The 20,386-nt window shown below is 40.0% G+C and overlaps 1 protein-coding gene across 1 annotated transcript in view; it reads left to right on the forward strand.

The window, feature by feature from the left end:
- Window positions 1-20,386, forward strand: part of Sog (chordin short gastrulation) — a 77,790-nt gene that overhangs the window by 33,744 nt on the left and 23,660 nt on the right. Inside the window, exon 2 of the mRNA XM_076390203.1 lies at window positions 14,241-14,344. Coding sequence (XP_076246318.1) covers window positions 14,241-14,344 — 104 coding nt within the window. The remainder of the gene's footprint in view (window positions 1-14,240; window positions 14,345-20,386) is intronic.

Consider the following 20,386-nt stretch of genomic DNA (forward strand, 5'->3'; position numbering starts at 1 on the left):
CCTTATTATATGTACTAGGGTGAAACCACTTTGATTGAGCTTTGGAATACAGAGTTTTAGGAATAGGAACAAACACAAGAAGGGTATAAAGATTTGGAAATTGTTATATTGAATGTCTTGGTATCTTCGTGTACCTATTTAATTTTTTACTTAAGCTGCATGGACCACAGATGGGCCATGTACTGTTGCACTTTTGTCATACAAAATTATTAAGATGGCCTAAGAGCAAAGTTCAGCGTGGGTCAGCAATTGCCTATGCTGTATTCAACGTATGAACAATTTGAAAATTTAAAGGTATTAAGATTTCAACATTTTGAATGGTTTAAAGTTTGAGGGATAGCAATTGGAAAATTTGAGAAATTAAAGAGTTGTATGTTAAATATTTGAAAATTTGGAAGCTTTAAATATTTGCGAGTTCAGAGCCTACAAATTTAAAAAATTGTAGCGTACCTTAAATATTCGAAAATCTGAAGATTTGGTACTTCAAGAATTATAAAATTATTTACAGTGAAGTCCCTGGATGACTCCATCTTGGTGCTAAGTATGAAAAATATGACATATTTATATGTATAAAGAGATTCAAAAAGCGAAAGAGCTACCATTTGCGGACAGAACTGTCCCAAGAACTCACTCAAGTCAACGCCAACGAAATGATTGTCATATTTAATGTTATTTACGAACCATAGAACGTTCGAAGCTTCCGTTCGTGTTGCTCCGAGCAAAGGTTCCGCGAAGCGGAAACGGGAATAGTTCTTTGCCAATCCTGTCGTTCTGCCACAGTCATCTCGTGACTGGAACTGTAGAAGTCAATGAATTATATCATTCAGCGTTGGTGTGCTGTTTTCAGTGTAATCGTTTCGCGTTATCCCCAGGCGAAAGCAAGCAAATTAAAATTTCATTTGGTTCCTCGTGATGTGTCGCTCCTCGAACGTAGGACGAACGACGTCCACACTTGTACACGACGTCGGTGCACCGGATATCGTACGTTACGTTCGCGAGCGCAAATATACAGAATCAACTCGATTCGCTTATAGTCAGGCGTGGGATGCGTGGGTGTCGTTACATCGCGAATCACTTGCACGTTAAGCGCGTCGCAGATAGGAAACGATCCTCCAATAACCGAGGCGAATAACGATGGCTATTGGAGTCTCTGGGGTGAAGATTGTTCAACGATTCGACGATAGGAAGATTAGAATCGCGGTGAATGTTACTGTAAACTAGATATCCTTAAGTCCTTTAGAACTGCTGACCGTATCACTGAAAGCAATTTCGGTGCTACATTGTTACTTTCCTCGACACCCCACGCCTTTGCATCGTAGAACAGTACAACACCGTGTTATCACATCCTTTTCCTCGCGACTAACTCTAGCAGCCTACCATTACCGCTTTTTCTCGGTCCAACGACCATTATTAATGGTCTTTACCCACTGCATAGATTATCCCTCAAGCAAGAGGCTTGATATCCATTATTATCCGTTTTGTAAATAATTGAGTTCTTCGCGAGTGCACCCTCGTCTCACCTCGCCATTACGTTGTGTAATTACACGTTATGCAAATGATCGTGATTCTTGTTTAAATGGTCAGAAGGAATTCGTAAAAAGGTGTTCTGGATCGAAACCACTGGCTCTGTCATAGTGATCATTGTTACGTAGAATCACTTTAATCATTGGGTATGTGAGTATTTCTTAAGTCGCTTTGATATGTTACTGAAAGTGCACAGGTGCTTCTATTGGCAAAATGTGGTTTCTGTAGTTTATAGAAATATAAATGGCGGTTCATTATCTGTTTTTTCAGGAAAATTTAAACGTAATTCTTTATTGTCAGAAAAATTGAAATATTTTGCAAACTAATTTGACACAAAGTTAACTGATGTGAACTCACACGTATATTTCACGGTTAACTCACAGTTAACTCTTATCATATCCAAGTATCACTCAGAACTCAAATGCAGTATTCTACGAAATACAATCTAAAAATTGGATCTTTTAAGATTTGAAAAATTTGAAAATTTAGAGAAATCAAAGATTTGTGTTTTGTACATTTGAAACCTTGAAAATTTAAAATCATTCATATTTACAAATTAGTACTAGGGTTTCTAAGAAAGCATCCTAACATTTTTCCAAATAGAAGCCTCTACATATACGACATCAGATAGCTAAAGTAAAGCAAAAATGAAATGCAAAAACATATAACAAGAAAAACCTACAGCACCCAAAAGCCAAATCGCAAGAAGGCTCACAAAAATCGAATCAGATAACATCACAGATAGTTGCTAAAGAAACAGGGTAGACAATCAACGACAAAATTAATACTAGAGGGACGCGTCAGAGGACAAAAACCTAGGAGAGGGAGAAGTAGAGATGAAACGAGGTAGTCTGGTTAGTAATGGGTCGCGGTGATCGGGACGAACGACAAATACGGTCATAATTACGCGTGTAAGGAAGTGTAACGGCGAACCTGCCCCTTTTCTCTCGTCGAGGTTTGGCCATTTTCGGACGACGCCCTTGTACGGCCATCGCGCGACGATTTTTCTGCCCGCCGTCTACAGTACTTATCATACCCGCCGATCTCTAGCAGGTTTCTGGCGCCAACGGTCGCGCGAATTTCAATTATTCTCCCCCTCCCTGCGCCTGCATGTTTAATGCAACGCGTACCCAAATTTGATTCAACGCCGAGCTGCCATTGGAAGCCCGCCACGAGATTCGATGCGATAACGAGCGAAGGGTTCCCGCGTCCGATCGTTACACATTCGGAATCGGCCCAAATTCGCTGGCACCGCGGTGCGTGCTGGGACTCGGTGAGCTGAAGGGATCACCCGAAGCGATAGGAAAATAAACGCGAGGCGTAGAGCGTGTAGGAGCGTGCACGCCCACGACTATGCAAATCGACGAGGGAACATCCCACGCGATCGGTCTCCCTGGGCACCGCAGAGCCAGGTTGCATCGCGACGGAAATCCACCGAGTCAGCGTTAACGATCGTCTCTCCTCTCTCGAGGCTGCCCTCGAGCTTGTATGTAACAAGTGGCAGCCGGGCGACAGCCAGCATCGACGAACGCTCGATTTGGCTCTCTGCTTTCGCTATATATGGACGTGGCGCGTACGCGAGTCTGCGATGGGCTCTGGCCTCTCGGGGGCCGAGCGATGACGACGTCGTCGACGTCGGTGACGGCGACGCGTGGACGAAAACCGCGACGGAGCGGGCAGCATCAGACGGCTCCGCGGTGCCTGCCGCGGTTGGTGAATAGCCCCTTGATCCAGATTTTTGTGGGGTGATTTTTGCGCACTCAGGGCTACCTATATATAGCACTGGCCACTCGGCGTTGCATCGCCGCCTCGACGACACCGCGGGACCAGCCGAGAACAGACGGCTCTCCGCGTTATGCGTTCGAGTCCTGCGAGCGTCTGGACAGACTGTTCCTTTTGCCCAGCGACCGGCTATTAGCTCTGACTCACTTGGTCTCTATGGCTCGTCACTCGTTTTCCGGTGCTGGTGCCGATCGCGAGGCCGAGGCTTCGATTTGAAAGTGGGCTTTCTTCTTGGTTGAACTGCTGTGGCTGAGCTCCGTTTCGAGGATTCAGGTTTTCTTCATTTCCAAAAGGAACAATTTTTGTAGATTAGAATTTCTGGCATATCAGGAATTACTTGTTTACACTTTTAAATATTTCTACGAGTATTTAAATAGTCAAATAATTTCCACTTTCATATTTAAATATTTTAAATTTTCTCAAAGTCTTCGTTGATGTATGGTGACTGAATACTAAGTTGATATTATCTCCCTTAGTACTGTCTTATAATTAAAACGTACCACAAAATCCAGTAAATAAATGTGCAAAAAAGGCGTTCAGGGTGTTTCAGAGTTATTAATTATTGTAAGAACGCCTAGGATTTGCGCGAAAGGTGTTTGACTAATGACTTATTCTACTGACTTCGCGATGTCTGACTTGACTAGCACGTCAGCAGTAGAATAAGCCCCTAGTTATTCAACTGGTAGAAGTGTCTACATTTAGATCTGTCTACATTTCGCTTACATTTTAGATGTTTTTATTCTTGATTTTTGTTTTATTTAGCGTAGTGTAGAATTGTCCTTTCAAATTTCTGACACCTGTCATCGAACAGCTGGTACATTTATCAAACACAAAATATTTCTTTCTAAATATCTCTACGTATAACATCTCAAAAATGTGTCGTTGACTTATGAACTATCTTCACAATGAGACTTATAAAACGAAGCAAAGTAGATACTATGAGAAACCTAATAGCAAAGTCAAATCTTGGAACTCACTTATCCACTGTCAAGTAATTCAGCCACGTTACCAGGAATTTTAAAAAGACCTAGCGATTTCGCGACACGTGTTACACGGGACCCAAGGGAGCATTGTCGTGTACTCTCTTCGCTTAATTGTATCCCGGACCAAGCGACAGATAAAATTTATTTCGAGTCAGTAGAAAAGGCCCGTCTCTAAATCGGCAGCGCGCCTGCTCGCGAACAAAGCGGCATTGTTTCACTGCCGCGGCGGTAAAACATCGACCGTCTATCAACCTGCACCACCGCTCGTTGCTTCCCCTTTAGATGCGTTTCAAGGTGCGCTTACACGCGAGTTCGCACACGGTGTTTCACGAGCGATTCGTTTCGTATGAGTTCGTGCAGAGAGACCCTTGTATAATAGGACGATTCGATTATGCTTGCGATGTAATATGATATTTACGACGACATAAAGTATTGGTTCGATATACGCTTGTTGGTACAGGTATTACTGCAGTATTATTCAATTTTAGCTGGTCGTGGCCTGTGAGACAAATTTAAGTTATTAATATGTAAACTGATTTCAGAGACGAGTTTCTTAAAGTTTATGAGTGCCTCGCTGATGGCTAGCTCGTATTGAGCGGCCAGCTTGTACTGAAATAAGATTATAGATAATTCCTAACTATAATGAGGTGCAGGATCTCATTGTTAAGGCGGTCAAATTTGACACCACTTCTCTTTCTGTATTTTAGTCAAATATTTCTTTATTACGTAAAACAAATACCTGTTAGTGTTCTATATACTACTCTACTATTATCACAATGCTACAATAATTTAATTTTGAATCCAACTTAATTCAAGTTGAGTATCCTTAATTTTTAATTTTAAAGCTCATGAAAGTTAAATGTACAAATATACATTAATACCTCCATAAAAGAATTAAATTTCGATCCCACGATACAAGCCTCCCAAAAAAGACGAGTTCGCTTGCAATCATGTATAAATCCGAAGGAAGGAGGCCGCGAGTACTCGACTTTAAATCCTCTGCATATTAATACCGATCAGCGGTTGGTGGAATACATATTCGGGCCCAGGTACACGTAGGTGTACACCTACGTGAAACCTGTAGCGGAGAGAAGCAGGTACGATCGTGCAACATGTCGTGGTTTATACATAGCCGAGGCACGGTGGGAGATGACGGTGGTGCACTGATGTCGAAGAAGTCGCGAGGAGTGTCGCCTACGTGTCTGCCCACTTGCAGACGCGATGCCCGCCAGCAACCTATGAGAAAGTTCGACCGGAAGATGAAGATAGCAACCTCATCCTCTCTGAGACGCCGCTTCACGGCCAGGGAGCGTTGCGTAAGGATGATATCGATGCTTTGGTTTACCTGGTCCAGCGTTCTCCTTTATCTTTCTTCTCTTTTTCAGTTTTCGTGCTCCTTACTGCGACGATCCCTTCTTGGGAGTTTTGTAAAGTGGAGATCTTACGCTGTTTTGTACTTTTTTTATCGTGATGTCGAAGTGCCTGGATGGTGATTACGATTCAGTGTTTGGTAGGTGACACTTATGGTCTAGTAATTCTGGTGCTTGTGACATTGGATGAGGATATCCTGTAGGATAAATGGCTGTTGTGAGATCTGTATCTATCAAATCGAATAATTATATTTTATTTTGTGAATGTATTTATTTTAAGATAATATTCAAACAAATTGAAGACAGCAGGCAATAGGAGATTTCCTAGGGAATATCTGCCTTTTAGAGTTTTCATTGTATCTCTTGCAATTGTGCATGAATTTAAGAAAAACTAAGTCTACATATGTGTAACTATGTGTAGGTTTAACTGTACCGTTGTGATTTTCGATTCTCCAACAGCTACGAATCGTTAGAAATCAACATTGAGGTTCATTTCGATCACTTTCAGAAGTGACGTGTTTTCCTGAGTAAGCTTTTCGTTTTAAATTCAAAACATGTCACATATTTTCATCTTTCTGAAGCGCTATTATTCTACCGTGAATACATTGAAAACTCGTCTTAAAGTCAAGTTATAAAACGTATGCATTTGGCCCACTGGTTTTCCCCAGTCGTTCTCACTCCTCCAGATTACCACAAGCCGCTCATATTTTCATTTCGTTACAATGTGTCGAACCTGCACGAGGCGCTAATAAAGTTTTCGAAATGAGGCTTAAAGTCGTCTGCGATCGTTTCAGCGTCTGATGCGTGTATTTTCATCCCGCTTACATTGTCGTTATCTCGAGTGGCAATGAAACGTTAGAAATCGGGATCGCGACGTACACATTCGCGTTCAGATAAAATAACCCCTTCGAGGACTCGGTATGTATCGCAACGTCACGTGACACGAGACCGTATACGATACCAAAGGTGATGTGAAACTCGAGACGAAGAGCGAGACGAGAGAATGCGAACGAAGTCTTGTCGAGGGAGCAGAAAAGAGAGAGCACGCGAGCGCGACGAGGAGCGTCGCGGGCCACACGGAACAGAGAAAGAGCTGCGAAGTTGGGAGGGAGGAAGGTAGGACGAGCGAAGCTGCGAACGAGAAGGGGCAGGAAGGAAGCGTAACGCCCGAGATTCTTGGAAAAGAAACGAGACGGAGAAAAGTGGGGAAAAAAAACACGCGAGAAAAAGAAAGTGGCTGGCGTGTGTTTGTCGCGTTCACTCACCCGGGTATCGCGCGCGCGTCGATTCTTTTCGCCTCTTTTTTCACTCGCAGAGAACGTTATTTATTTCAGGGAGCGAGGACGTACTCATGGCCCTGCTGGCAAAGTTACGAAAGGGAGAGGGTCGCTGTGTAGTGACTGCCCGTTCAAACGCAACCGCTATTTAAATCTCCCGCCAAGTGGATGCAGCCGCGTAACCGAAAGAATAGACGAAACTCGCGTAGCTTCCGTGGTTGTTGCTGGATCTTCGTCTTCACGAACGGCGATTCGCGGATTTATGTAATCTGGCCACTGACGAAATTAATAACTTGGCTGACGTTGCCACTTTGCGCGACGAAAACGTGCGGTTTATTGCCCCCAAGCTCCGCCCTCTCCTTCCGCAATTTTGAACTTCGCGCGGAAAGAGGGAAGGAAGAGAAATTATGCGACGACACGTTGCCAACGTTACTGCAACTCTTTTAGCATCCCCTGGTTTATAGGTTAAACCTGGTGAGAATAAAGCTCCAGGAAATCTTTCGTTGGTAATTTTAGCAGCGGTCTTCTTTTTTCGTACGTCATCTTTTTTGATACGTGGTAAAGTTGTAGGTAGCAATAAGTAGATATAATGTATGGACGTGGCACGTTCAATGCAATGCAGTAGCCGACGAAGAGTCACGCTCGACGGTTCAGATATTTTAGGATTAACAGTAGGCTATCCTGTCGCATTTTTCCTAAACGGACGCCGGTTGAAGACTCATCGCGGTTCATCGAACTCCTCGCTTGCTAGTACCCGTTTGGTGTTATCCTAGACCCTGCGTCTGAGAATAGTGGCAGAAACTGTGTTCCTTGAATTCTGCGTGGATCTCGAGGAAACATTCTGGTCGTTATCTCTCATACTTGAAGCAGAGTGCTAAGTCTACTATAGACGTTATTTATATTCTACAGTATGTAGACTTAACGTTTTTCTTTCTCTTTATCACAAGTTGCTCTACATATTTGCTGCTATTCCTTGGTATTTTATTAGTTTATTCATATTAATTTATGATACAGTAATTTGCTAAAAAGATATCTTTTTGATAATCTTTTTTTATGAATAAATGTGGCTGTACAGGGCGTTCAACAACAAGTGTCAGACATTTTATGGAGTGATTCTACATGGCAAAATTAAGAATAATGAAATTACGTTTGGGGTTTTATTAATTATTGCAAAAACGTCTAAACTTCGCGTGAAATTTGTCTGGTTTGGGACTTATACTACTGTCAACGTGAAGTGGTCATGTCAGTCGTAGCGTCAGACTAATGAGTCAGTAGAATGAGACAAGTCAGACATATTTCACGTGTATTTTTTCAACAATTAATAACATGGAAATGAAATTTCAAACGAAGTTTTGTTATTCTCCATTTGCATCTCATTTTAGCATGTGAATCACCCCTTAAAATTTCTGACACGTGTTGTCGAACACTGTTTAAATATACTCATTTTTAATCTTTAACCGCGACGTATTTGATCTGCAGAAGCATTTTTCACAAACGTAAAGGAACATTATATCGTTATCAAGTTTGTGTTTTTCAAATGAATCGTTGCGTACTTTCTAATCTATTTTCGTGTTTAGTCTAACACAATATTTATCTAATGAGACGACATGAATATTCACGCAATAAAAATTACGCGAGAACGCACCAAACACAACGCAACTGGCGTCGCCAGTTATCGTCTTCTGTTTTTGCGACTGGAACTTGTGACGCCACAGACGTCTGTTTTCATTGCGTTCGATTTGACGATGCTATTACCATCGTTCATTTCTGATGGCCCTAGTAGTGGACCGCTACACAATCCTTTTTGTCGCTATTCAATCAGCTTTCGTTGCTTTCTATAGTTTCTCAGGCAGGACCTACTTAAGATTTGTACCATTCTCTATATTTTGTATAACACTCGCGATGAGTCAGTACCAACAGTTATTATACCATCTAAATGATTTCGTACTCTGGTAATTTGCAATACCGTAATTTGCAGAGGTGGCAAGTGCTAGAACACAAGGAATACTTGAGACTCCTCCGTTTATGCAAATCACGGTCCAATTTACTGACTCTTCCCGATGCTTTTCCATCGTGCTCAGTTTATGCTAATTCATTTATACAAACGCGCTCGACTAATTCACGCGTGCACTGAGGCTAACTACTTTCGGTCATCGTTATGATAAACTACTTAAACGCACTCAATATAGTGATACACATAGTTACTATATTTGTTTCTTATTGCTTGTATTATATGTACCAGTGATAGCCAAATCTTGTTATGATAGCCATATTTCGTCAGACAGAAATACTTAAGATCTGTAGCCTCCATTGAAGTAGTTTCATGTAATACTATAGGTTGTTCAATAAATATTAGAAATTCTAAAGGGTGATTCAAAAACAGAATAAAAATCAAGAATAACGAAATTAGTTTTGAGACTTCGTTTCAGAGTGATTAACCGTTCCACAAATATCTGAAATTCGCACGAAATGTGTCTAACTTAGGAGTTATTCTACTGACTTCCCTATGTTTAACTTGGAAGTTATTCTACTGACTTCGCTATTTCTAACTTAGAAATTATTCTACTGACATTGCTGTGTGTGATCTGGGACTTCCTCTACTAACTTCACTGCGACTGCTTTAGAACTTATCTACTGATGTCACTGTATCTGATTTGCAATTCATTCTACATACTAGCTTTTTCTGTAAAATAGAAAAAATATCTTTCGTAGAGAATAGGTAATAAATCAATTTTAGTAACGTAAACCCAGGAGCCACATCAGACGTTTAAAAGACTATGTGGCTCGCAACATCTGGCCACATCGATACATGCGCTAAATGTTGTGTTAAGCCTCGCATAGAAAACCCTCGAGCGTAAAAGTAAGTGTATCAGGGAAACAATGAACGACAGTATTGAATTTCCGCCTCACGGTAGCCGCGAGGGCGCGTTTAGCGTTCCGCGAATACGAAGCAACGGTTCGAGATAAAGCGGAGGAGATTTCACAGTTCATAAGTTAGAGCAGCGGAGTCAACGGTCTATGAAACGTTGGTATATGGGCCAAATTAGCACCGGCCACACCGTACTCCACGCCGACACCACTCTGCGTGTCCTATTCTCATCCTTCCAATAATAGATTAAACGTTTAGCGAGATTGGACGCCTATGTTCTATCGTTGGTTACACTCCGTTGCTCCTGCTTTCTCCGCTGTACATCGCGGCCGCGATCAGTGCCTCTTTGTGGTTTCGTTTTCTTACCATTGATTCGTGAGGTATGCGAGTACAATCGACTGTAACAGTCTTGCGTTATAGTGCAAAAGCAGTACTGGCAAGAATTGCTGGGATCGGTCAAATTGATGGTGCATTTGTTTGGAAACGCGACTGTTTTTTTAAGGATGATTATGAGTCGATGTAATAGGATGTCGATTATTTGGATTAAGAGTAAGATGGGAACAAAAGTGGTCTTTTCAGATCTAACTTTGGAATTTTATTAATCATGAAATTTTGGTTTGAATGCCACTCTCAGGCATATTCTACTGTTATCACTAATCCTTAGCTTAGCATAACAAAATATAATCACCAATATTATTTAGGAACTTTCAATATTATTTCCCCAATTCAAGCGATTTCAAATTTTTAAATCTTTGGACTTTCGAATATTTCAAATATAAATCTCCAGTTTCTCAAAGTTTTTATTTTTGTGTTTTCAAAAATGTAGAAAATTTTCAAATTTTTAATATTTTCGAATATATTTATGTATAATTATATCTATGTAGTTCTCGTCTCTTGCAGTGGCAATTCCTCTTCGTAATAGAACCATCGAAAGGAGGCAACGCTTGGGAGAGAAACGCCGCGTATTCTCGCGATGGCTTCAGTAAATGGCATTTGTAGATTTTGTTGGGGGAGAGAGGGTAACGTATCCAATACGAATTCTAGAGAAACAGGCGATCAGTAGAAGGCAGAGAAAGAGAAGAGGTTCATTAGGAGTACGTCGGATCGAAGCGGGCAGGCGTGTCAGTTGTGCATTCCATGGGCCAACAATTCTATCGAGTTTTCCACCGATTTCGATGTCTCATTGTTCGAACTAATTCACTGACAATAGCTTTCTCCTCTGTGCTCGTGCAATTTATTAGTTCATCTCTGGCTTCTAAACTGTAAATGAATCAAAGGAGATCGAGTGAGGGGTAGACGGGGTATGTGGAATCTTTTGGCAACACGTTCCTAACATTTCTCATTGTCAGATGTAATTAAATATTTGTACTTGGTAAAATATTAATCCGAACATGCCATTATATTATTTCAGAAATACGATATTTGAGGTAATTTTATTGTGAAATTCCTAACAGCATGCCAAATACACAGGGAGAAGATGACAATATTTTACAAAAAGTACTATTAAAGCTACGTTTAAATTAGGCTACTTTTGTTCAGGCAACCGAGTTGATTAACCTAAAGTCGACCAAAATAAATTGTCGTTTCAACTTGATTAAAATTGGGTTTACACGAACAACTTTGGTAAATTTTAGGTTGATCAACTCGGTTACCTGACCAAAAGTTGCTTAATGTAAACGTAGCTTTAGCATCTTTCACAGTGGAGTTTTAAATACAATTTTGAATACTTTGAATATTCTATATATTATTGCATATTATTATATAGCATATTATCTTTTTCTGTACATTTAAATTTCCCATAAATGCGTAGTCTAGTGATCAAAGTAGTCTACATAGATGGTGCTGTCTATAAGTGTAACTAGAAAAATAGTAAATCTCTAAAATACAGTGTAGAGGAGGTTAGGTATAGTTCAGAAGGTTGAACAGAGCAATCAACAGAGAGGGGAGAGTGTCATATAGAACAATGTGTATCGTTGGACTCGCATATTTGCGATGTAGTGGCGTGTCGAGGTTCTCTGTCGGGCTGTTGGTTGCTTAGGACCGACTCTGTGCTTAGAACGACTTAGCACGCGCGGTGCAACGACCTCGCGCAACGAGCCTCACTATGTGTGTCTTTATTTCTCTTTTTCTCTCCTTCTCTCTCTCCCTTGTGTGCACAGCCAAAGCAAACGAACGGGCGAACTCGTGCGAGGCCAAAAAGCTATGCGCACTACCATGAATTTCGCGACACATCTTTTCTGCGACCTCCAGCGATCTGAGCGCCATAGAAAAGCCTCGATGGCTTGGGAACCTTGACCATTGCTGTTCTCGTCTCCTATATACACAAGGCCACCATTTCTTAGCCGCAGAAGATTAGTCGTTGGAGTATCGAAAGATTTCTCATCTGCGAACGTTCGTACATAATTTGTTTTATGCATTATATTTGGAATAGAAGTTATTCTCGGAAGTAAAGTTCTAACCTATTCTACGTTAGATTCCTGGATACTACGTAACTATTATTCTACTTTATGTTCGTGGATACTACATAGTTACTATTCTACTTTAGGTCCATAGGCGCAAATATACACTTCGATAATATCGGTGTAAAATTATTCTATTATAAATAAGTTTTGGACTATTTCAGATGGCGGAGGGATACAGGCGCAGTAGTAGTGACTACGCAAAGGCGCACTATGGAGGTCAGTCGAATTCCTACGCCCTGTGAAATAGTTCAAATTTCTTAATTACATTTTTTACATACTTATGACTTTTATCATAGTGAACGAAATATAACGCGAATGTTGTTAGCGATATAAACTATATTGAAAGTGTAAGACGGACCATGGAGATTGAATCTCTCCTCGTCAGAAGAAAAGCTGTCATACGCGAGGCGCGACATCTCGAGATGAGTTTCAAGCTCGTTATTTCCGGTGCCGAAGAGTGGTGGCGTATTTATTTTTACGCGGAAAGGAAAGGACGTAACGCCAGTCATACACACAAGCTTCACCGCCTTTATCCTCCCTCTGTTCGGATCGGCTTTTTTTGGGCGGAAGAAGGTGAGACGGCGCCACTTTTAAACGAGGCAACGGCCTTGCGAGAACGCCGCGCGCTCCTTTTTTCCTTCCTCCCGTTCTCGTGGCTCTCCTCTTCCTCTTTCCCCTTCCTCCGTCGTTGGTTTCTTGTTTCGCACCGTCTCATCGTCGTCTCGGCGATTTTTAAGCGGCCACGACGCTGATTCAGAAACCAGCCGATTAACGCTCCCGGGGAGAGTGTTCCATTCATTCGCCGTGGTTTCACTTTTATTCCATTCCTGGCTAAGGATGGATTACACGCGGCCGTCCTCTCTGCACCAGAGAAACGGAAAGTTGTACGCACTTTGCATGGGATTCAGCTCATGTGGATGTGTCGATATTTTAATTAACCTGTAGTTTTATAAATTGTCTTGCAAAGGTTTTGCTTTACTCGATCGTTGTCAACCTTTTGAGAGTTTAGCTTGAATAAGATCTTAGATTATGGTTTTATATTTATATTTAACGTGTTCACAGTTTACCTGAAATCTACTGACTTACTCTCACAATCAAGAAAACTATATCTACAAATTCAAAAATGTCAACTGAAAAATAGTGAAGAAGGAAATACTGAAAATTGCCCTAATCCACATGTGGATTGTAGGACAGTGAATATGTTAAAGATGTTTGCGCTGTTTCCTTCATTTCTTTGTCGTTTGTCTTGTATTTCAAATCAAGGAAAAGAAGCATGGAAGAGTTAAACCTAGAGGTTGTTTAAAACTGAAGTTGCATATTTCGTTTAGGAGAAGAAGGTTGTATCACTCAATTGTTTAACCTTTTGTGGCTCAGTGGTTTCAGACTGAAACCACATTTTTCCAGCTTGTTATCACACAGATTGTTATCTGATTTACTTAAACTAAATGTGTACTGTCCCTTTCCCTTTTCATATCCTGGGCCACAAATGGTTAAACAAGAACTTAACGATACGTTTCAAACACGAAGTCTCAACATTCAGGAAATCATTAAAAACTTTCTCTTTCACAAATTTAGGAAATGAACCTTGAAAAGCAAATTGGTGTCAGACCTAACTGCAGAACCTGTACAAATCCAAGCCAAAATCAAATAGAATTTAAATCGAATCAGAACAGAATCCCAGCCGAATTCGAATTGCGTTTAAACCACCTCCGGCCTGAATGTAAACGAAATTTGAACCGAATCTCGCCTCGCTTTAAATTCAAGAACCTCTAACGCATTTTCTCAGCCCGATGTAAAGTCCTGTCCCGTCCAGCTTACAAATTGCTCGGAAATATTTGACACTCTCGCTGTCGACTAAAAGAAAGGAAAAAGCGTACGTCCAGAATTCTAACCGGATTCTGTTATCGCATGCCATCGAGTAAACGTATCACCGTGTTCAGCGGGTCAATTGAAATCGGGCCTGTTTGTTGCAGAATGCACGTTCGGCAAGCAGATACGGGAACTGGGCTCCACCTGGTTCGCGGATTTGGGCCCGCCCTTCGGAGTCATGTACTGCATCAAATGCGAATGCATTCCGGTACGTATTAAAGTGGGTGTGCCCTCACGCATTCGCCCTGGTGCCAGTGTGCGCGTGCTGTGCCTGGGCCCCCCTGTGTATTCGTCTGTGTCCGACCTCTGACCCCCTCTTACAGCCTGTGCCCGTGGCTCCGCTCGGACCAACGCTCCAACCAGCCGCGCACGTACAGCATTACTTTTCTATGTAACCGCGAGCCGACCTGACGCGCGACTTTTACGGAACTCACACCCCGACTATTCGTGTTCGTACAACCACCGACAGAACACTGTACAAGCTTGCTGCTACGGGTCGTTTCAAATCTTGTGTTGTATTTGAGCGGTGCCATGGTTTTAATGTTTGACAATTTTTTAACTCATAGTCAGAGTGTATTAAGTCTACTTAATGGTGTATATTTAAAAATACACTCTGTGTATTCAGTTTTCGTGTGAAATGAAAGTAAATGTTCCAATACCTAACTATACTATAATAACCTAAAACTGTATGTGTTGATATTTTAATTATGAAGTCTGAAGATGGAGAAATTGAGGATAGTATTTTATGATACTAATTTTTATTTTTAATTAGGTTACCTAGTACATTACAATTGAAGCCTAAAATGTGAATAAAATTAACGTTAGTGTTTTGGTATTGGGACATGGTTAATTACTGGGTCGTTTACCTTAATACACTTTGGCTTTGTGGTTCAGATATAACTATTAATATTCCCTGTGACGAATATAAGTCGAAAACATAGAAAGAGTAACTGATAGTGAGTGAAAAGTTGTGAATTTTCTGTGCATGTATTAGGTATTAGTGATTATTTTGTGTAGTAAAATCACAGTGGTTTTATAATTTTGTATTATAATACTGATACTATATCAGCTGAGGATTAATTTAATTATGAGTGATCTAAGATAAAGCTCTTAACAGAATTGAATTTCTCAATTATTCAGTGTTGTGTTGATTTACATTATAAAATAAATGATAAATTTATGTACCTTTGCATGAGCTTATAAAGTTTCTATCAATAGAAAGGTATTGCTAATTCAGTAGAAAATGTTACATAAAATTCTGCATATGAACTTCATAAGTCATTCTAAGCCCTCAATTCTTTTTTGAGCTGCATGAATCAGAGTAAATAATTCCAATAAGATAAATAAAAAAATCACAAATTGTTTAAAGAGTCTACAATATTTTCTTTTCTTCTAAATTCAGCAATATAACAATTTTATTTAGAACATAATTTATATCACAACTGTGACTCATTACAAGGCAAGAGGTGAAATAAGAGGGTGGGGAGGAGTGTTAGTATTCCATACACAAATGTAACATAGCGTTCCTATGATGTCCTTAGAATGTTACATCAATTTACGTGACAGCGGACGCGGTTATTGTGCTCTCTTTTTCGAGAATGCAACAGGCGTGGCATCGTGATTTGAAGCGCGCTGTAGATGGACGCGATACGCGAGGCACGGACTAAATCTCGGTCTGGGTGACGTGACCCACGGAGACTTGACGTGCTTTCTAATCCCATTCCTGGTCCGAGACAGACTGGCGTCCGCTTCTGAGCTTGTCTACTGCTACTGTATAGAAATGTGAGGCGCGCGTATCATGACGCATCGTATCGCGTCCTTTAACCCTTATCATACCAAGGTGGAATCATCTTGATTGAGCACTCAGAGCTCAACTACAGAGTTTCAAGAATTGAAAACCAGAAATGGAAACTGATCTATAAAAGACTTCCAAGATCTCAAAATTAAATATTTGAATGTTTGAAAATTCGATAATTTCGAAATTTTAAATATTTGAATATCTCAAACTGTACAATTTGAAAATTTGAAGAGTTACAAATTTGAAGGTTTGATAAATTGGAGATTTGAAAACTTAAAAGCTTTGAATATTTTAATATTTTACTCATTGGTTGCAATAGTGACATAACTCAAAAATCATCATTTTTTGAGAAATGACACTGTAATTTCATTTCAAGTAAGAATCAATTTTTTAATCCTAATAGCTCAAAAACATTTGTTTTTTGAGTTACATCATTATTGCAGCAAATGTGCGATTTTATGTATTTCAAATTTGAAACTTAAAAAATTTCCTAAGGTTCCTAAGTAATCCCATCTTGGGTATGCTAAGGGTTAATCTAAACCGAAAAGTTACCAAAGTGCTCACGAATCGTCTCGTTTCTCAAAACCAGGAAACCTCTCTTTCTGCCCGTATTTCAACAATTTTCGGTACAAAGTTCAGCTAATTCGTAATATGTATTGGATAAGACCCGCGATTTTTTATTGGCGCATTATGGGTTGGCACTTTTTTATTTCCGACGCAAACATTCATGGGCCGCGCCTACGTTCGATTATACATTTATCGCGTGTACGCGCCCTCCATTTTCAATGAGCCACGATCTACGCCGAATTGAATCTGTTCCGTATGCCGGATCGAAGCACGAATTCGTCGATGACGAACATCATCCATCATTTATTCGATTCATGGTTACCACTTAGCGATTCTCTTTGCAAATACCGAATTGAACATTCAAATTCTGTGCGGGAGTAACCAATGAAATTAATCGACACTGTGACACTTTCGAGACTGAAATAATATAGGCAATATTAGGCAGTAACATTTATTTATTTATTCTGTAAAACGGGGAAAAAAAATCTTTAGTGTACAAGTAGTATTTTTAGTCATTGATAGACAAGTCACAAATCAATTGACGCTTAAAAGAATTATATGTTGAAAAGATACTCAGTACTCCGCAATGTTTGGTAACATTCACAATTACGCGATTTATACAGTTATATTCGCCATATTGATATTCCTATTGAAGAAGAATGTTATTTCTAGTAGACGTTAGTGAGAAGTTAATATGAAACAGTGCCAAAATTTCAGGGAATATAATAATAATATATTTGTCTGGGATTGGTATATTATTTTTTGAGATATTTCGCATGTTTGCTTCGGTGAAATGATAAAACGGAAAAATAATAGAAAGTAAATTAAAAAGTAGTGAAAGTAAATGTACCCTCAGTCTTTTATCTTTTTTCGTCATTTTAGTCACACTTTTACCATTACATAAAATAGGAAAAGGAAATACATTGTTGTGTAAATGCATATTGCACGGCAACGGGACCGATATCGAACAAGGAAATCGAATGCAATACATTTCGCGCCCTAACGGCCCGAGATCGTTCGAATTCCTGTTCGATCGCACGTTGTAATCGTCATTTGCATTCCGCACGTACGTGCACGGAGCAGACAACGCTTTGTTTTTTGTCCCATATGCGGCCCAATAATAACGTCATCGTGTACTGTCACGTCCCCCAGTCAATCGTCATCGATATTCTTACCATTTCACGCTTTCTGTCTCACGAGAATTGATCTTTCCAACCATTTATGACCTATAATTTCCTCCGTAATTATATATAAAAAAGTATACAATTCATACTTAGCTTCAGTGCCTTTAGTACCATGACGTTATTTATTACTTTCAATGACAATATTTTATAAAAGCATTTAAGTTAGTAAACAATCTAGAAGGGAAAAAGGTTTGAACTTTTTACAGTATGGAACAGTTAGTGTGATTGTTGATTAAGAGATATAGTTTTTTGTGTAATATGCTTCAGGTTGAATGCTTGTATTCTTAATTATAATGTTCAGTGAAGTGTTTAGTATTGCAAGTTAAAAAAATTCTGTTCTATATACGATCATGTACTAGTAGAGATAATAAGAGATCACGTTCATATGGTCATGTAATAATAGACCCTCTACTAATGAACACGATTTTGCAAGGATAAAAGTATGGCTCGAACTCAATTAGCTCCATTTAGTAATTCTCTTTCCGGACTTTCTCAATCAGACACGAAGTCCTAACATTCTTTTTAAATTCAACATACTTCGAAGTGTAGAAACTACATACCTATTACAGTTTTTCAGTAGTTAAATTGTAATCGAATATTCCTCATACAAAAAACTCGAGTTTTAAAACAAGAGTCTTCTGCCTGGATTTTCCTTTTAACGTTCTTCTGGGGGCGTGATTCACGCCGAAAGTTCAATTAACAAAAAACCGAATTTAGATCCTTATCGGACGAAGCTGTTTTTATTTGCGGCGGGAACAAAAGCGGCGTGAAATAAAGATCCAACAGGAGATTTCGTTCTCATCGATGCGCGCTGGATGTTCAAGCGAGAGGAGGACATCGATATTAAGTAGATACCAGAGGGTTTTTGATACCCACGACTTGTCGACCGCCTTGTACCCAGTCTGACTATTAAAGATACCCATCTCATTATACAAGGCCCACCGACACCTCCCACGCGATATCTGTTCATTCTTCGCGCCATTCACCGATCCCTCGCTTTTTCCCGCGAATAGCCTGCAGGGTGTACGAAACGAGTAAACTCGAATTGGATTCTTGGAAATTTCACGCTGCAACTTCTGTTCGAGCGGAATCGAAAGAGCTTTACTTGTATCACTTAATTTGAACTGGGGCTCATGACATTCAGTTATTTGTAACATTTTTCTACTCTATAAGAAATACGTATCACATCGTGAGAAAATTACCTCAAATTGAAAAAAAGAAATTCTGGAGAAAAATTAAAATAGAAAATTTCTATTTGCATAATTGTTTAATTACTTCATCATTATTGCATCAGATATTTTAAGGGATGATTCTTCGTGCTAAAATAAGAGGCAAATAAGGATAGACGAAATTGCGTTTGGGGCTTTCTTTTAGAATTAGGAATTGTTGCAAAATCTCTAGAATGCGCGTTAGATGTCTGACTTGAGATTTATTCTACTGCTGGCGTGCATTAGTCAGGTCAGACACAGCGAACTTAGTAGAATAGAGCAAGTCCTAAGCAGACACATTTCACGCGAATTTTAGGCGTTTTTACAATAATTAATAACTCCGAAACGAAGCGTTAAACGCAATTTCATCATTCTTGATTTTCGTCCTATTTAGACATTTAGAATCACCTTTTAAAATTTTTGACATCTGTTGTCGAATACCTTGTACGATAATTAGAATTTACTCAAAAAATCCATTATGTAAAATCATGAATGACAGCTAAAATTTATGCATGAAAAGCTTACTCCATGTAAGTAGAATTAAAAAGTACAAATATTTGACTTAAAACAGCTTCCTGACATAGCGATACAGTCATTTGATTTTATGTTACATGAATTCGATGGTTATATCGTGTCGCAGCACAGCATGTGATTTAGCTGGAATGCCTGTTATATCATCTATCGATAGTGTTAACGATGAGGTCAAGAAAAATCGTTTCGTGGGATGCGAAAGTCGCTTCGGCTGAGTCATAAACTTAGAAAGGGGAGACGGGGATGGCGGACATCAGGTTAATAACACGACCCGCGAGCGTTTAATTGGGGGTTAAGAATGTGGAAATAAACTCGAGGTCAATCATAAAACGATTCGAAGCCCCTGTCGCGTGGTTCAATTAATATTCTCTACCGTAGTAAGGGATTCTGTCGTGCATCCATTTATCGTGCGGTCAAAACGGTCGCGACTGCTCTAATGGAGTTTAATTTAGCCAATCTTCAGATGCTGTGTCCTTGACTGGCCACCGTTCTTACGTGTTTGCCTACAATATCACGCTAGGTTATTTCTTTGCTTCCACGTTTCTCCGTCTTTTCCTGCATCCCTGTTCCTCCGTTCCCAGTGTCACAATACTCACTACAATAGTCAACGTAGGATTTCCTCCTATAAATTACCTTGAACCCTTATCCATTTTTCATTTTTTATAAGTCTTTGTAAATAAATTCACGAGTCACCGAAAATATAGAATTTCTCGCGTAGTTTCGTATAGAATAGTCATCGAATATTATTATCAACCGAGCTGTAGGTTATGGACGCCCGAGAAACAATTCGATGGGTAACAAATATGTAGTGTACCGAAGGCACACGAAAAAGGGTAAAACAGGTAGACGTAGACAGCTGTAGAAGGAAGGAGAGAAAGAAAGAAGGATGACGATGCGAGAGAAACCGTGGTACGGGACTGCTCGACGGAGCTGCGGCTTATGGACGGACGCGCGAACTCTAT

Source organism: Calliopsis andreniformis, chromosome 2, assembly GCF_051401765.1.
Source record: "Calliopsis andreniformis isolate RMS-2024a chromosome 2, iyCalAndr_principal, whole genome shotgun sequence".
Classification (NCBI taxonomy): Eukaryota; Metazoa; Arthropoda; class Insecta; order Hymenoptera; family Andrenidae; genus Calliopsis; species Calliopsis andreniformis.